Raw genomic sequence first — 19,819 nt, 5'->3', positions numbered from 1 at the left:
CAACCTTTGATAAAATGGTCCCAGTGAAGAAGGAGAAGAGCTTCTGTTTTTAAATTGCTGCCGTGGGGAAACTTCGCCTCTTTTTGTGGAAGTTTACCTTCGGTCTCCTTCAACTCGCTTTTTACGAACTAGATGAGAAAGAGAAAAAGGTTTGAAAAGACAAAATGAAGGAGAGGGAATATTCCTTAAATTTCAGACAAACAACAATAATCGCACAGAACAGCAATCCCACACTCTTGAGGACAGTTATCAAAAATTTCAATAATTATCCATGGCAACACATGGAAATAGTAGAATAGCCCAGTGCTTTGTGGAATTTACATTTAAATAAAGCTATGTCTGATAGTTGGGAACTTGAATCTTAGAGCTTTCCAATTTCAACGGAGTAGAAGTCTGAAACAAACCCACGGGACAGTGAACCTCTCATGTTTTCTTATCCACAGTGAATCTTCTCAGCTTCTGTGTAACTCAGTCACCAACTGGCTAAAACTAATTCCCTAGGATGATACATTTACAATTCTGATTTTGAGTTGAAGACCAGGAGGAGCTGCAAACAGAAGTTTAAAGTTTCTAAACCTGTTTTAAATGGAAACTTCAAAATAGCAACCTCCAAGGAAGGTGTGCTGAAGAAGGGGATGGCTACCCACTCCAATATTTTTGCCTGGAGAATTCCATGGACAGAGGAGCCTGGCAGGCTACAGTCCATGGGGTCGCAAAGAGTCGGACACAACTGAGCAAAACAGCAACAACAAGCAAGGTGTTATTCAGGTGTCTAGCAAACTCAGAGATTAAGGTTCATTTAATCCGGTGTGAGTGTGTGAGTGCTCAAGTCGCTTCAGCCTCTTTGCGACTCTATGGACTGTAGCCCACCAGGTTCCTCCAGTTTCCTCTGTCCATGGGTTTCTCCAGGCAAGAATATTGGATTGGATTGCCATGCCTTCCTCCAGGGGATCTTTTCAGTCCAGGGATTGAACCCACATCTCCTGTGTCATAGGCAGATTCTTGACCCACTGAGCCACCTGGGAAGCCCCCTGTAATCTGGTACTTAGTAACAAAGGAGCTAGCCTGACTGCCTTTCCCAACTTCTACAACCTTCTTCCTCCCCCTTTCACATCCCTACCTGCAGGCTCCTCTGGTGGACAGGAAGAGGACTGCTCTAATCTTTCTGGATTTGGCCAAAAAAAAAAAAAAAAAAAAAAGTGCCCTGGCCTGTGCCCTATCTCATCTCCTCACTTTACACAATCCAGACTGCTCCTGCCTCAGATGCAGAAAATCTGACAAAAGCTATTCCCATGACTGCTGCTCTTGAGCTCAGGACCACCTCTCCATTTACTCTAAACCTCCAGTTTTGCCTATTTTTCTTTGTTCAGATGAGGACCTACGTGTTTTCCCAGGTATCTTCTGACTGCTGCTCTAATCATTCCCACTTGCTGCCCACTGTGCCTCACCCTTTGCACCTTGGAGGCAAGCACTGCCATATGCCCAGCCACCCTCTGGGTGCCATTTAGTGCACCTTGGCTAGGCTTCAGGGTTGTGGGTAAGCACGTGTGGGCAGGGAACTGCACACTAGCGTTCACCTGCCTTCTTACAGTTCTAACCCTTAGCTTCCATTTTGTCTACCATCTGAACCCTCCCCAAGGTCAGCAATGTACTTGGTGGGACACCTTGTCCAGTTTCTCTAAGGCCTGGCATTCTGTCCCCGTACCTCTATTGAGGACTGAAGCCTGTTATTGGCAGGCTACTTACCAAGTGGACTGCTGGTACCTGGATGGTCTTTCCACACTGTTTCAGGTGGCTAGGATATCCCCAGATCAAGCCTTCCCAATTGGTGCCATTCTTTTCACTGTGGTTTACCAGGACATTCCTCACCTCTTTCTAACATAAGTCACAAAAGAGTGGGTAGCAGGAAAGATGAAAGAGGGACTAACTGAAAAAGCTACTTTTGAGTTTAACCATTAAAAACCATAGCTCTATTAGGTCATTTCACATGTAAATCACCAAGGTATCAGACATAACCATACTTAAACCCAAGTACAAAACACAGTTAGGAGTCAAACATAAGTGAACTGGGAATTTCCATGTCACTGTGTCCACTTTCCGGTGTAGATTAACAACAGAGGGTGATTACGCATAAGAAGTAAGTAAAGGGGAAATAAATACACAAAGGAAACCAAACACAAATCAAAAGCTGCTTGGGAAAAAAATTTTCTCTTGAAAGAATGCCATGATAAAATGTAAACACTGTAGAGATAATGTGGATTCCTATGACCATGTAATAATATACTTCTGATGAAGGGCTGACACCAAAGGCCAGTGGAATGGGTATCTGTGAGATGTTATATCTGAAGTGCAGAAATGAATGGTCATCCCGCTCTTGTAATTACTAACAGCACATATTATGCCTGCATTACCCAGGTCATTATTCTTTGTGATGGCAGCTGCCACTCTTGTTCGTGGTCCTTGCTTGGTAAACTGATATCCAAACTTGAGGATCCTGGAATTCTCCTCCAGCATCTGGGCAATTTCCATCTCCACGGCTGTTCCCAACTGCTGTCTCTGATTGCAGATATGGACACAAACAGAGGATGGTCAAGAAAGAAGAGGGAATAGTTACTCACATTAACTATGCACGGAAAGATGTATAGCTATTTGTTGGACAAAAAGGCAAAAGTCTCAGTTTGAAACAGTCACTTGAGATATTTTCTCTCATACACCTGTTCCTTGTTTAAAAGGAAAATCCAAGAGGCAGCTGAATGTGCTGGCATGTTAAATTGAAAAGACTAGGCAAATTATTTACGAAGGAAATGACAATTCCAGATATAAAATTAAAGCAAAACTAACACGTGGTGTTTCCACTTTACCCCAGTATCTGTTGTTTAAACAAAGGTTTTTTTTTTTTTATAGTGACACAGTCTTATAGCAATCAATCCAGTTATAAAATCTTCTATTCTGGGATCTCTATCCAAAGATATTTGAAGATCATCAACTAGATGGGAGGCCATTCTCTCAGAACAGTGTCTCACTGGAAGATCCTCAAAAGGTTTTATTAGTGTGGTTTGAACCATGGCCAGGTGAGTTATCAAACACTAAATGGGTTAGTGGGCCACAGAAAACTCTGTTTTTTTAAGTGGTGGAATGAGTATTTTTGCTTGTTTTTTTGAGAAATAGAACAATAATTTTAAAGATAGGGTTAAAAATAGGGGCATGTAAATATAGGAATCCACAGATAAATTTAAGGAACATAGTACATTTTTTCCATACTCTATCATTAATTTTAAAAACTACAAAGACAAGACAAAAAAGTATAGAAAATAAAAAGCTCCCTTCCTCCAGACTCCCATTTCCCATGAAGAAAGTCAGTTTGACATGTAGTCTTTAAAACATTTTCTGTGCACTCATGTCCATGTAATCACACGTAATGTCTATGTTTTCTTCACATAAATGGATTACACTAGAATATTATTCTGGGTTTCCCTGGTGGGTCAGATGGTAAAGAATCCGCCTTCAATGTGGGAGACCTGGGTTCAGTCCCTGGGTTGAGAAGATCCCCTGGAGATAGGAATGGCTGAATGGCCACCCGCTCCAGTATTGTGGCCTACAGAATTCCACGGACAGAGGAACCTGGCTGGCAGGCGACCCACAAAGAGTCAGACTCGACTGAGCGACTTTCACTTTCGGCATATTATTCTAGGGTTTTTTATTTTTCATTTAACATTAAGAATATCATTTCATGTAGGTAAATATGTTTCCCTCATCCTTGTGAACAACTGCATAGCATTCCATTGTAGTAAGTGATCATATTTGATTTAGCCACATCCTACTGACTGTTACACTGCTTTCCATTCCTACAGTTCCAAACAAGGCTGGGGTGAACTTCCCTTGCACACAAAGTACCAATATGTCCTGGGGCATTTCTGCCAGTGTGCCTGTGGGGTACACGATAGTTGGCTCCAAGAGAAAGGTCTTCCAAATTTTGATAAATGATTGACTTACCCTCAAAGGTTATGACAATTTGTACTCCTGCTGATAGGGTCAGAAAGTTAGTTTTCCCTACTCTAGCCAACATGGGATATTATAAATCTTTTTCATCTTTTTCAATCCAAGGGGTAAAAATGTATTTCAATTATATTTAATTGCTTTAACTTATACTTCTCAAATTACGACTAAGAACAATCAATTTTCTTATGCATTTGTATTTCTTTGGAAACTACCAACCTGTCATTTGTACACTTTTCTACCAGCTTGTGGTTCCTGTTTTTAAAATTTATACATTAGGAAATTAGCTTTTTGTCAAAAATGATGAAAAAATTTTGCTCAGTTTGTCTTTTGACTTTCCTTTTGATTACTATACAAGACCATTTTTCATTTTCATATGGTCAAATGTGTGTCTCTTAGATTCTATGTCATGCTGAGGAAACCTCTCCACTTCTGGTTTCTTTCATTTGTTTTATGATTTCATATATTTTAATATTTAAATCTTCATTTTACCTGGAATGAATTTTAGCAGAAAAATTAAGATATACCCCCAATATCATTTTGTTCCAAAATGCTGGAGAGTCATGTTGTAAATCAACTATACGCCAATGAAATTTTTTTTAAGTGCTAGTGAGTAGTCCCACCCATCTTTTACTTCATTTATTCCCCTACTGAGTTAAAATGCTACCTTGCTGCAAAATTCTCAAGTGTACTAGGCTGTGTTTCTGGACCCTATAGTTCTGCCAAGTCTATGTCTGTGCCTGACTCATGTAATTTTGATTAAATATATTAAATTACATATCAGTTAAATATATTAAATTATATATTATTATAATACCTTTTAAATATAATACATATATTGAAACATATATTTTAATACAGATATCTTTTAAGTTTGGAAAATTTAAGTACTAAGTACATGAGGAAGAAAAGTTAGTGAAGGAATTTTTATGTCCTAGGCAAGTTCTAAGGCTTAACTCTGCTCCTCTTCTTTCTTTTCATCCAGCAACCTGTCAAACGAGTTTTTCCTCAAGAAAAGAACAAAATGTGATATTTCCAGTCAGACAATAACAATTCTGGATAACCACAGCATAGAGATTAGTGTGCTCAGCAATCAGCAATGTAAGGTTATGGGAGGGAGAGGCAGCAAAAATGTTAGAGATACTGACCTCAACGCTTCATGAGCAACTTTAGCTCATGACACGACCCCATGACCGCCAGGCTCCTCTGTCCATGGGATTCTCTGGACAAGAATACTGGAGCCGGTTGCCATGCCCTCCTCCAGGGGATCTTCCCAACCCAGGGACCCAAGACCCAGGTCTCCCGCATTCCACAGGTGGATTATTTACCATCTGAGCCACCAGGGAAACCCACACTTTGGAAAAGCAGGACTGGACCAGGAGTTGAGACCTGAGCTAAGGTCAGGGCTGCCGTAGTTACGACTTACGTCCCCGGGGTGCACCAAAGGTGCTAAGGGTGGAGGTAGCTGACCAAGGAGGGTGACATAAAGTCCCTCTATTTCCTTTCACAAAGCTTAGGCATCTGGAGACCTAGATTTGGGTAACACACAGGTTGGGTATGCGATGGTGGATATAAAGGACATAAGATCTCAAGACAATTATATTGGGAAAAGGGCATATAAAAGAAGGTGAGGAAGTAATACAGCATAGAGAATCTTTCTTAGCCTGAGTGTTGTTTTCTTTTTTGAGATGTTTTGTGTTATACAAGCCTAGGGCAATAAATGGGCACCAAAACTTCTTATAATTTGGATATATTTCTTTTTTTAAGTCACTAAATACAAAGGAAAGGAAACAAAATTTAAGCATATGGTTCTTCAGATCATCTTTTTTGAAGTGACCACTTTGCTCTATGCAGATTTATTCAGCAGTTACCCATCTGTTTCACTAACAAACATCACTGACTGTTCTTCTCACAGGGGCACCTGATTTAATCAGCTTGTTTACCTGGAGCCTAGCCACGGCAGCCACCCCAGTGCAGGATTCTCCGCAGGCCTTAGCTTTGGTGCAGCTGCCTGCTGCAATGGTGCTAAATTGGTCTCAGCTGCTGCTCCTGCCTGAGACACTATCTTAGAGATGATTTTATTTCAGACCCTTCATTATACAGATAAAGAAACTGAGGTCTGCTTCTAACAGTCTATGAGTCAACAACAAAATTTGGAGGGAAGACAGGTTTTGACTCTGAATTTCCTCCTTCTGGGAATAAAGCAAATAATTTTTCCAGTTGCTCTAGAACTTAATTCTCTTGTCACAAGTGAAGAGAAGCCATTTCAGAGGCAAATTAGGGAAAGAAAGTTGAAAAAGGACACAAATCCCTTCCGAGCTGACTAAGGAGGAAGAGGAGGTTGATGCTTTAGTGCACGTTTGAACACTGTATTTCAGGGTCTTTGTCACATGCATTAAAAAAAAAAACCTTTTATGTATTTATTTATTCTGGCTGTGCTGGGTCTTGGTTGATGGGGGCTTTTCTCTAGTTGTGGTGAGTAGAGAGGGGCTATTCTCTATTGTGGTGCATAGGTTTCTCATTGCAGTGGCTTCTCTTGTGGAGCACTCTAGAGTGTCTCTAGACCGTGCAGGCTTCAGCAGCTCTGGCACATGACCTCAGTAGTTGTGGCTCGCAGGCTCCAGAGCACAGGGTCAGTAGCTGTGGCACATGGGCTTAGTTTTTCCATGGCAAGTGGGCTCTTCTTGGACTAGGGATCGAACCCGTGTCTCCTGCATTGTCAGGAGGATTCTTTACCACTGAGCCACCAGGGAAGCCCACACATGCATTCTTAAAAGGTACTCTATTCTAAATTTTCAGGATTTCAGTGCAGTTACTAGGTATAAAGTTTCTAGATTTAGCAAATAAAAATACAGGACACGTGGTTAAATTTGAATTTCATAAAATAACAATTTTTCAGTATGAGTACATCCCAAATATTTCATAGGACACACTTGTATTAAAAACTCTTGTTTATCTGAAATTCCAATTTAACTATATTTTATCTGGCAACCCTAACTAAGTAGTATTAAATATCTTAAGAGGAACTAGAAACAGTATCTGGGACATTATTTCAGATGAGGGGTTTCACAATGGCCTAAAACAACACAGAAAGTTAAACCTGCTTTAGAACAAGGTATCCACTTCTGTCTTAGCTCTCCTGGAAACATTTACCCGGAGTCCTCTTTACTTCTTCCTGATACTAGTCTATTTGATATACTTCCCTGAACCATAACTCCTTTTTACTCCCTTCCTATTGCCCTCTAGCTTGTCTTCCTACTCTCCCCTCCTTCATGCTTCCCTCTTAATTGCCTAGCAGCTGGACACATATCAGGATACAAGGAATGAGCTTCCTGAGAGGGTACGGCCACATGTGCACATTCCTGAGGACTCACTCCACATCTCTGCATGGGAAAGCTGTTTTGATGATGCAGCCCTCTGGGGAAGGTGAGACTGAAAGCGTGCCTGTCTCCTGGTGGGGCTCCCCTGCTCCCCCAGCAACAAGCCTCAGGAGGAGTCTAGGAATAGGTTAACCTACCTCTAATTAATTAATTCAAATTAAATTTGAATTCCAACTAGACAATGAATAATTTTTAGTACAAGTATGTTTCAAGAAATATTGGGGATGTACTCATATAGCACTGAAACAGCCCATGTGTCCTGGAGCCAAATAAAGGAGAGAAGAGCTATTCATGGGTCTGCCGTGGCTTTCCAGGCTTAGGTGACAGTTTCGGGTGGGGTCTAGACCAGGGATTTTCTCAGACATGCAGGGGACACTCCCCCCACTGCCTTTCCCATTCAAGGGGATGCTTGAAGCACTAGTCTCCTTGTTCGCTCTTTTTGGTCCATTCCAGGGTTCTTTATTCCAACTATACTATGTGTAGACCTTTCAGATTTCCTGAATCCCATGGCAGACACGTCTCTGCAGCCAAAGGGACAGGGAATGACATCATGCTGAGAACAGAGAGTTGTTGCTTGCAGGCAGGAGTCAGCTGAAGCTGGTAGAGCAACTCCAGAGACTCTGTAGGCTGAGGCTGGGAAAAGAGGTCTTCAGTGTACAGGAGGGGGTGTCTCCAGGGAAAAGCAGCTTGCTTTGGCTGCTGGGACCCCAAGAAGTGCTGCAGCAGAGCTGAGATTGTGATCACACTGTGGGTGTGGCCTGTCACTCTAAACCAGACTGTCTTCTAGAATCCCAACTCCTTTAAATAGGCTCTATGGTCAGCACCAGACAGTAGGAGCCTGGGGTTGCTGCCTGGCTCTGACAGCCTCCAACCCAGGGCAGGGAGGCTGTTTCTGGGTGTGGCCACTCTGCTTTTTTCCATAGTCCCAGTAAGAGGCAACAGCAAGACTGGGGCAGGACTGCGCCAAGGTTCCTACTAACAGGCAAGGATGATGAAGGCCGAACAAAGCTGCTGTCAACACCTCTGCCGGTCTCCTCTTTTTCCTCTGGTGCCTGACCAGCCCAGGGCTGGGGGAGGGCTGGCTCTTTCTGTCTCAGGCTGCCCCACTAGACATTGTTTAATTATTAAAACGTTCTCCCACTCACCCTCCACAGGCCAGAAGCTGTCCTAATGACCAGGAAGCCAGAATATCAAATTAAACTTTTTCACAGAACTTTGTCTTTTAGCTCCCTCCGTTATGGTACTCCTCCCTTTCACATGTACCCCGTGAGTTAACTCACCTGGTTGTCAATCTTGATCTCAGTCAACGTGTCATTTTCCTTTAGTGCTTCTACAAGGGCCAGGATCCCAGCACCAGTGATGAAATTGGATTCTATGTTTAGACTTTTCAAGGTCTTGTTAACTTTTAGCATATCTGCAAAGGCCTTATGATGTGAAAATGAAATAACCATTAGGGTTTCTAAAGATTTATTTACCAAACTTCTCACTATCATATTAAATATTTTTTTACAGTACTTAAAGAAAACCTTAGTTAAATCATACCTTCACCTTCAAGTAACAAAGATAATAATTTTAAAGTGCAATAAAAATAGTTCGGTTCAGCAGCGCAGACTTACAAAATCCACATACTTGCAAAATTAAAAAAAAACAAAGATTGTTGTTGTTTAGCTGCTAAGTTGTGTCCAACTATTTTCGACCCCATAGACTGTAGCCCTCCATGTTCCTCTGTCCATGGGATTTTCCAGGCAAGAATACTGGACTGGGTGGCCATTTCCTTCTCCAGGGGAGCTTCCCAACCCAGGGATTGAACCTGAGTCTCCTGCATTGGCAGGAGAGTTCTTTACCACTGAGTCACTAAGGAAGCCCCCCTAAAAAGACACTGACATAGCATTAACAACTTTGTTTTATTAGGTAAGGACATTAAAAAACCCACAACCATCTGTTATCATTGTTATTTTTTTTTTTTTGAGAAAAGGCATTTTAACATTAGGAAAAAAAATATAGAAAGGATTAATCTCAGAATTATTTCATTTTTCTCCTTTTACTATAAATGGATAAAGATTTTTATCATCCACTAGCATTTGGGTACTACTAATTTAGTCATATTATTGCAGGTCATCTGTAAATCAGGATTTTTCAAAGGTAACTTTTGGAACAAAAATCATCACTCAGAGTGGCACTAAAGACTCCCAGATTAAGACAGTAGATGGCACACATACAGCTGTTTGTTCCCTTTATTCCCAAAGCTTCCCGCTGTCATAAAGAAAAGGTATAATTTTTAAGGGGCTGGAACCCCTACAGTGCAAGAAGACAAAAACAGAGGGCCAGTTTCTTGAAGAGTTGCTAAAATACAAAAAACAGAAAGGTTGGTGGAGAAACGACCACAGAACTGCCTGAGATGCCCGAGGTAAGGCCCAGCGGTGTGCGTGTGTGCACAGCTGTCTCAGTCGTGTCCAGCTCTTTGCGTCCCTATGGACTGTAGCCCTCCAAATGCCTCTGTCCATGGAATTCTCCAGGCAAGGATACTGGAGAGCGCTGCCATGCCCTCCTCCAGAAGATCTTCCCGATTCAGGGATCGAACCCACGCCTCTTAAGTCTCCTGCACTGGCAAGTGGGTTCTGTGCCACCTGGGAAGCCTCAATTAGGGTGTCTCACTACAAAGCTGCCTTAGGAACAGGTGGATCAGCGAGAGCAGGTAGAGAGCACATCAGCTCTTCCTGAGGCTTCCCTGAAAAAGAGCAACTGCCTGCACAGCCATCAGTGAGAAATCTCCCAGGAAGAGGCTCAGTGAGGGTGCTGGGTCCCGAGAGGGAAGAAGTGCAGAAATGGAGGCACCCCCAGATCTTCCACCAGTTACAGAGTGGGAGAAGAGACAGGAGAGGCGGCAATGCCCAGGATGGAAATACACTGGACCGTGTCCCTCCCAGAGGGAAGCCCTCCCGACTTGAGCAGTTGCTCAGGATTCCCTGGTTGCCTGCTAGCTTCTCATACACACACTACAGAGAAGGCTGCTCATCAACTCATCTGCCTGCTTACAAAAGCACTTACTCTCATTCATTTATTCACTCATTCACTTAGAAAAGATTCTGTGTCAGGCTTCTGCTTTGTGCTAGCTGTAGAGAAAACAAAATCCCTGTTTCAGGGAGCTTATATTTCAGCAGGAGAGGCAGAATCAATAATTACTAAATAAAATGTATGGCCTGCCAGATGGCAACAAATGGAGAAATATAAATGGGCTTCCTTTTTAAAGGATAGGTCTTTTGGTGAACCAGATCTACATAACTGCAGAAGAAATAGTACCAGTTTACACAAATCAATTTTGTTCTCTATTTGGAACTATGAACAGGCAAACAATGACTGCTAGACCTAATAGGAAAACCAACATCAAGAGAGAAAAGTTGAGTTCACGAAACAGGCCAGCACGCTATGCAGGGAACACAGAATATTCAGAGAACAGAAATATGTAAAACTTCTAAATGTTATCGACTCTCTTCACCTTGCCCCACTTCAAAAAAAGAAAGAAAGAAAATAGAGAAAGAAAAAAACACTGCAATCTATTCACAAAGAAACAAGAATCAGACTGCCATTAGTCACTAGACTTTAAGGCCCATAGAACAGAGGCTTTAATATATTTATACAGCCAGATAATTGTAAATGCTGGTGATAAGTTCTAATTTTTTTGCTGTCAATCTATACACCTAACTGAATATAATGAGATAAAATGTATAAAGCTCCAATGTGTGAAACAATAGAATAACTACAAGTTAGAGCTAGAAAAGGAAGATGAAGTAGAAAGAAGAGAGAGTACAGGGTTGCCCAATCTTTTCTAATGGAGAATCAAAAACTATCTGAGATAATAAATCAAAAATAAAAGTGCATATGTATTAGTGCATTTCTACCTGGTTGTATACTAGAATGACCTGGACGCTTTAAAAAATATACCAATGCTTGGGCCCTACCAGATGAATTAAATCAGAATCTCAGACTGTGGCCTAGACAGCTGCTTTTTTTTTTTTTTTTATTGTAGTTGATTTATGATTGTATTTTTTAAAAGCTGTTCAGTGACTAATGTTCAGCCAGGATTCAAAATCACTTTAATTGAAATCATATAGACAACAATGAAAGGAATGAAAAACAAACTGCTAACAGTGATTGCTCTCGGGAGTAAACAAGGAACTTCTGAACTCTTTTGTTTTTATGGCAGAAAGGACAAGAAGAAGGGAGAGGAGAAGGATTTCAACTTGGGAGAAGAACAGGTTTTCCAACCTCGAGACTATCGACATCTGAGGCTGGAGAATTCTTTGTTGTGGGAGGTATCCTGTGTCTTGTGGGAGGTTTAGCAGCCTCTGAGACCCACAAAATGTCAACAGTACCCTCCCAGTCATGACAACCAAAAATATCTCCAGACACTGCCAAATGTTCCCTGGAGGGCAGAATCACCCTGAGTTGAGAACCACTGGACTAGAAGAATAATTCTGTGTATTAGTCAAGCACTTGTTTGAACTACAAGGAAAGCTCAAGGGTTTGCACTGATGTTAGTATACACCATGTAAATTAAAGTGTATTTATTCAGTGCAAGGTCTTTAATTAGAATTAAATGTACACATTTTAATTAGAGCCCCCAAAAGGAATGCATCAGGCCTTTCCTTATGGATTCTCCAAGCTTTGGGATTTACTTCTGCTATTAGAATAACAAAATGTCAGAGCAATTAGGCCTTTATAAAAAACTTGCCGGACCTACTGGCAAGTAGCCACCATCTTGCCAATTTCTTTTAAACTGGAGAAAACACTTCTCTTATACTGAACAAAACAGGGAAGAAAGACCCAGCCAAATACAACCCTGGGCTCCAGGCCCAGGTTCACTGCAGTTCAGCAAATATTTGAGCATCTATTACATGTGCTGAGGATAATAACGTTAGTGAAACCAAGACTAGATTTCTTAAAGGTTGTATAAACAGTGTAGAAATACATTTTTAAAGAGAAGGTTTTGCTTTCTGTACTTTATAGTGTTGTGTGGAAATTGCAGTTTCCTGCACTGTCCAAACCTGTACCCTTGCAGGGGTAGCCACAGGAGACTATGGAGGCCTTGAAAAGTGCCTCTTATGAACTGAGATGTGCTGTAAATATGAAAATACATCAGATTTCAAAGATGTAGTACGGAAAAAATACTGCAAAAGACCTCATTACATATACATTTTGAAATGATGGTATTTTGGATATGGTGGTTTAAATAAAATATATTATTAAATTTAATTCCACCCATTTTTTTAATGTGGTTACTGGAAAATTTAAAGGTCCATGTGTAGCATACATTTGTGGTTCTCATTTTATTTTTATTTGATAGTGCTGTCCTAAACTTCTGATGTTTATGTGGCATCCCTATTAATAACAGCATTTTTAAAAAACATATTTGGGCCTTTTCTCTACATTGGCATTCATTAGTGTGGCAAGTTTCATTAACACTTCTGCTATAGGTGTGATTATATGGAAGTACTTGGAACATGGTACACTGAATTTGATTACAGATCACTTAAATTTGCTTCCTGGCTTGGTCACAAGCTGGGTAACCTTAGTTAAGATACTCAAACTCTGAGCCTCAGTTGCCACATCTGTAAAATGGGGATAATGTCATCTCATATCCACATAGCTTGTCTATATTCACTATAATCCCACAAGTATTTTGTAGAGTCTATTTCTGAACCTTACATAGAAAACAGCCTCCAAGCTCTTATTTTAATGCTGATCTGTAATTCTCAACAGTTCTGCCATAATCACAGTCTGAATATCTCTGCTGCTTGTGGGATAATCAACCAATCTTCAACCTATAGAAAAGTTCTTTCCTTTTCTTAGCTGAAAGGGGAACCATCTGGGGTCAGCCAGGTGAGGGCTGGACCATATGAAGCCATCCAGACATAAGGCTGAAAGAGGCTTTTCTTTTCACTCTAAAGGATAACAGTTATTCCTTGCAGTTGTATGGTGTGCTTGTCACAAGGTGTACATTCAATACATAGTTGTTGGATTGAAAACTATATCAAGCAGATTATTATATTTGATATAGTAATATATATCTTAATATATTATTAATACATTTGGGGTTATATTATATTCTATATACTAATATATAATATAAATACATTATAGATATAATGTGTGTTAATGTATATTATTAACATATTGGGCTGTGTAATGGATATATATATTAGTCCATTTAGCAAGTTATCTATTTGACCTAGAGGAGAAGCTAGATTATTTACTAGTAGTACTGACAGTAAACTATGAACTAGTTGCATCCCTGCCATTTTACTGTAAATATTATATTAAACAGAAATTACAAATCATTTCTTTATTTATCCCTTTAGTTATTCACATACAAAATGCACTGTGAAAATTTTTGCTTAACTGAAAACAAATCTAGTGAAGGGCAGAGATTATACACAAAATCATACATAGATAAGAACCCTTAAATTGCTACCTTCACCTCACCAATGATCTAGTTCTGTTCTTTTTCTATTTCAATGATAGGTTTCAAATTCAAAACTGCTTTCAACCTACAAATTTAGACATGTAATAATTGCTGGTGAAAACATCAGTTCTGTAGCTTAGCCGCTCTCTTACATGAGTGCTTACTTCACATTTGCTGATGTCATCATGGAAATACTGCCTATTGTTCAGAGGTTAGAGGACACATCCATTCATTCATTTAACAAGTATTTTTCAATACTTGTTTTTCAACATCTACTCTGCATCAGCACCGTGGTGGGTAGCATTACTTTCTTGCTGTCCCTTTTTAATGCTATTTTAAATCTTCCAAAAGACATATTACTTTAAATCACATCATCAAGTCAAGAAACTTTTATTTTTCAAGTGCTGAGCATCAGATCCTGTAGAACCATTGATGTGGCCTAATGCTTAGGCTTCTGACAATTGGCACAGTTTAGCAAACATACAACAGTGAGGTAATGTATTTAAATATAGCATAGCTGGGTGGTTAGGCATTTTGATTGTGGAACCAGGACCTGGTGGTGAATCCTGGCTTTGTCCTTTGCTGATTGGGTTACTTTGGAAAAGTTACTTAACCTTTCTGAGCCTCACACTGCTCATTTGTTAGAGTGGGAACTAATAACAGCACACACCTCATTGTGTGTACTGAGGATTCAGTGAGATGACCTAGCAAAGGACAGGGATCAGAGCTGGCAGTTACTAAGTGCTCAGGAAATGTGAGCTATTAATAGGAGGAATAACAGTAGTACTAATGTAATAACAGTAGTAGTATTTACTTGGGCTCAGGGGTTTCCTTATTTACCTGAATCAACTAAGGTGCATAGAAGGAATAGCCCTTTTGTTTTTCTTTTATCTTCTGGTTAACAATATCAAACAAAAATGTTTTAAGATTTGGTTGTTTAAAATATTTTTGAGACATATGAATCCACTTAAAAGATTAAAATGAAATATACGTTAACATTTTTTCTATGTGCTGAGTTCCTGTAGGCTTTCATGGGGGAAGGGGTCTCATAGCCATTTATTGTGATGGAATGCTACTGCAGGTGCAAACATTTCAGAATTTGTACTAAGAATAGAACAGAATCTAAATATTTATTTAGCTAGATGCCTAATCTAATCTTATATCTTTTTCTTAAAAGTGTAGTGTTAACAAAATCCTAGTGAATTCAAAGTGCCTGACTTGTGGGTTCTTGTTTTATCGTCTCATTATAACTAATTTTGTTTATTAGTTATACAGAAAATAAATTGACCAGATCTGAACATTGTTAATTGATAAAACAAATTAAAAATGACTTCTACTGAATTAAATATCTGAGGGCTATATTTCTAAGGATTTTACTCACAATTGCCACTGGGTCATTGCTGCGGGTTGCGGCCAGACTGAACTTTTTCACATGAGTGTTGGTCTCCAGAGCCTTTGCAAATTCCTTCAGGGTTGGAATTGGAATGTTCTATGAGAAAGACACAGATTGTTGATGAATCCTTCTATAGCACCTTCACCCTAAGCTCAGGACCCACAGCTTTTACATACAGCAGGTCCCCGACCTACGCATGAGTTTCATTCTGAGAGCACATTCCCAGGTCCAATGTGTACGTAACTCCAACAAAGTTAGCCTAGATACCCGACTAACACAATCAGCTAGTTAATACTATACTGTAACAGGTGTATACTACTTTTCACACAAATACTACATATATAAAAACAAACACAAAAAACAAACATTTTTAATCTTACAGTACAGTACCTTGAAAAGCACAAGAGTACAGTACAACAGCTGGCATACAGGGGCTGGCACGTATGTTTGCATCTTTGAAAGTTCACAATTTTAAGGTTCGTATTTTGGTGACTTGAACGTACCTTAGATTTTATCCTCTCTCAAAGACATTGATCGTCCATCTCTAGCAACCGACCTATCCAGAGCCAACAGCACCACCTAGTGTCCAATAAGGGAATCTAACACAGCGTGACACTCGGGCATCACTTCTGTTCACCCTCCGAATTACGCACATACCACCCTTCCCTCTTTTTCTCTTTCATCCTCTATATTCTAGCCAGACTAGAATTAAATTAGCTCTAATTCCTACTCATCTTTCAAGACCCAGCAGAAACATCACCTCCTTTGCTTATTGGTTCTCTCAGGCAGAATCAACTTCCCTTACCTGCAGTTCCACAGAATTTGGGGGCTTACCACATCATGTTATAATATCTGCTTAGTGGTTTTCTCCTAATTTAAGTTCTTCAGAATCGAGACTGAATGACTCTTACTCCCCCTTCCATAGCACTTAGCACAGTACTGAAAACCGGAGAGGCAGGCAATACGGGGCACAGCTAGAGGCTAACATGAGTTCATGAAGCACTACAGGCCAGCTCTGTGACCGGGGACACCTGAATCTCTTAAAGTCCCACTAAGGATTAAATGAGATAATGAATTTCAAGTATTTAGCAAAGTATATGGCACATAGCTAATAGTCAATAAAAATCAGTTGATATTATTGAATGCTAGAAATTGGCCTAATAAGAAGGAACACAAAAGGTGTCAGCTAGTGTTTTCTCTTTCTCTCATTCTTTCTCTCTCTCTCACACACACAACACAATTTCTCCACCCTTTGAGAGTGCTAAGACATTGTCAAAGCAGAAGTGACTTCAGAGAATAGGTCATAAAAGACATTGTGGCTTTCAGTTTACTCTCTCTTTTTCTCTTGGTTCATTTGCTCTGGGGGAAGGAAGTTGTCATGATGTGAAGATATGTTGGCAGCCCTATTAAGAGGTCCATGTGCTGAGGAAACTGAGGCCTCCTGCCAATAGTCACATGAGTGTGCCATCTTGCAAATGGAGCCCCAACCCCTGGTCAAGCCTTGAGATGACTGCAGCTCTGGCTGACAGCTTTACTACAGCCTCATCTGAGACCCTGAGCCACAGCTACCCAGCCAAGTCACTCTCAGATTCCTGACACTCAGAAATTATGTGAAATAATAAACTGTTTATTGTTTTAAGCCTCTAAGTTTGGGGGTAATTTGTTACTCAGTAGTAGATAATGAATAACACTTGTTTAACACAAGTACTGTAATTCTTTTCAAAGAATTCTAGAAATAATAATTATTTTTTTTAAAACCTACTTCTTTAATTTACTTAAAACATTTATTTATTATTATTTTTTAACTTTTTATTTTATATATAAGAGAATAGCCAATTAACAATGTTTTGATAGCTTCAGGTGGACAGCAAAGGGACTTAGCAATACATACACATGTATGCATTCTCCCCCAAACTCCTTTCCCATCCAGGATGCCACATAGCATTGAGCAAATAAATCCACTCCTTCTGAATAGGATATTTTGCCTCAAAATCAGCGACTAAAGGATTTAGAACATGTGTAAAGGCAGGCAGTCATCTCCAGTAAGTTTTCTGACTGAACAATAAATCAAGTGACTGACAACAATCATAATGAAATACCTTAATATTGTTGAGGTTGACTTCTTGCAAGCTGGGATCATTGGCTTTCATCAGCTGTAGACTTACTTCCACATTTGTGGGATTGGGTGGTTCCTCAAATACTGGCTTGACCTTTTCACCTTTGACCACATCTAAGACACAAGTTTTAATTTAAAAAATAAAATGTAAGGTCTCTCCCATAAAAATCAGAGACAACTTCCCCCCAAATGACCTTCTTTTCATATGTGGTGATTCTAATAATATTCTAATATCAGTGATAGCAAGCTTATTCTCAACTCAGCAAGCAGAGGAATGGTGTGGCTCTGAGTTACAGCCTCCCAGGTTGGTGTTTTCAGCTGCAATGAGAAGTCTCAGTGGTTGATGCTCCATGGAGCCAAAGTGCAGGAGGCTCTACAGCAAACTCAAACTCCTAAAAGAATATCCACAGGTAGTTATAGCTGCTCCATATGGACCTCTTTCAAACTAGAATAACCAAACCAAAGAATCTAAGATGCACAAACATGAGTTCCTTTATTTCCCAAACCTTAATTCTCCCCTAGCCCATCCTCATTTCCATCTTGGAGCTTTAATTTTGAGGATGGTGTAGGAAGAGAAAGGAACAGAAAAGAAGTAGAAGAATTCTCAAAAGCAGTTAACAGAAAATGTTTGCAATGTATGTAACACACAAAGGGTTTATATCTCAATATACACAGAGCTTCTACAAGGCAGTAAGATTACCCAGTGGAAAATGAACAGCTAATGATCAGAGGGATCTCTATCAGTCAAGCAAAAAAATATAAAACAGTAATTAAATTCTGAGAAATTTAAAAATGAGATACCATTTGATTTGCCAAAAAATGTAAAAAGATAATATTCAGAGTCAGCAACAATGTAGAGGAAAAAGCATCTTCATATATTGTTAGTGGGAAGGAGAGATATTCCATGTACAGAAATATTCAGTGTTGTCAAGATGTCAGTTCTTCCAAATGCAATGCGATCCCAATGAAAATCTCAGAAATTTATTTTTCAGATATTAAAAAATGATTATAAAGTTTATATAAAGAGGAAAAATAAACAGAATAGCCAAAACAATCTTGAAAAAGAAAAACAAATCCAGCAATTCAACTTAAAGAAGACTTAAAGCTATAGGAAGGAAGATAGTGATATTGGTGAAAATATACAAATAGATCAGTGGAACATAATAGAGAGGCCACAAATAGACCCACATAAATACAATCAATTGATCTTTGACAAAGCAGCAAAGGTAATATAGCGGAGAAAAAAGTAGTCTTTTCAACAAATGGTGCTGGACTAACTGGACATCTACATGAAAGAAAAAATAAAAGAATCTAGATACAGACATTATGGGCTTCCCAGGTGGTGCAAGTGGTAAAGAACCCACCTGGCAACGCAGATGTAAGAGCTGGTTCAATCCACGGGTTGGGAAGATCCCCTGGAGGAGGGCATGGCAACCCACTCCAGTATTCTTGCTGGAAAATTCCATGGACAGAGAAGCCTGGCAGGCTACCTACCGTTCATAGGGTTGCAAAGAGTTGGACACGACTGAAGTGACTTAGTACGCATACACAGACCTTACATTCTTCACAAAAATTAACTCAAAACAGATCATAGACCTAAATTTAAATGCAAAACTATAGAACTCCTAGGAGATAACATAGGATAAAATCTAGATGACCTTGGGTTTGAAGATGAAGTTTTAGATACAGCCCTAAAGGCATAATCCTTAAAAGGAAGAATTGATAAACTGACATGCATTCAAATTAAACATTTATACTCTGCAGAAAATACTCTCAAGTGCCAGTGTCCAGCCCCAGTGGATCTAGGGAATTCAAAGCGGGGACGGAGTCGGTGAGGAAAAATTTATTTATTTAGAAATATAAAGAGAGATTAGGAAAGAATAGCGTAGTAAGAAAATTAGTGGAGAAAAGAGGCTGAATAACTTGGTTTACACGGAGAACCAATAAGTTCCAAGACAAGGAACTTGCACCATCTACGTAGGCCACCGGCGCCTGCTTGAATAGCGGAGGGTGCCCCGCCTTGTGCTCCCTCTCGCATGGGTCTTAGAAGCCAGGGCAAATAAGTAGACATGGTGAGCCTCCACGCTCCAGATGGGAATTCAGCCAGAAAAGGGAGAAAAGAACGACATGGGGGAACCAAGCATTGGTGCCAGACCCACAACTTTACTTTCAAAAGCAGCTTATATACCCCTGCTGCTGCTGTTGCTAAGTCGCTTCAGTCGTGTTCGACTCTATGCGACCCCATAGACGGCAGCCCACCAGGCTCCCCCGTCCCTGGGATTCTCCAGGCAAGAACACTGGAGTGGGTTGCCATTTCCTTCTCCAATGCATGAGAGTGAAAAGTGAAAGTGAAGTTGCTCAGTTGTGTCCGACTCCTAGCGACCCCCTGGACTGCAGCCTACCAGGCTCCTCCATCCATGGGATTTTCCCCAAGTTGTACATAAAGAAATAATGGAATATGCAGAGTTATG

General features: G+C 40.1%; 1 protein-coding gene across 1 annotated transcript in view; it reads right to left on the bottom strand.

Annotated features, from left to right (window-relative positions):
* Positions 1–19,819, bottom strand: part of TMOD2 (tropomodulin 2) — a 61,402-nt gene that overhangs the window by 7,671 nt on the left and 33,912 nt on the right. Inside the window, exons 6-10 of the mRNA XM_040226525.1 lie at positions 17,332–17,462; positions 15,221–15,328; positions 8,657–8,800; positions 2,412–2,556; positions 98–128 (exon numbers count right to left, since the gene is read on the bottom strand). Coding sequence (XP_040082459.1) covers positions 98–128; positions 2,412–2,556; positions 8,657–8,800; positions 15,221–15,328; positions 17,332–17,462 — 559 coding nt within the window. The remainder of the gene's footprint in view (positions 1–97; positions 129–2,411; positions 2,557–8,656; positions 8,801–15,220; positions 15,329–17,331; positions 17,463–19,819) is intronic.

The sequence above is a fragment of the Oryx dammah genome, unplaced genomic scaffold (assembly GCF_014754425.2).
Source record: "Oryx dammah isolate SB20612 unplaced genomic scaffold, SCBI_Odam_1.1 HiC_scaffold_26, whole genome shotgun sequence".
NCBI lineage: Eukaryota > Metazoa > Chordata > Mammalia > Artiodactyla > Bovidae > Oryx > Oryx dammah.
Note: the sequence above shows the minus strand (reverse complement) of the source record. Positions and strands in the feature narration are given on the sequence as shown.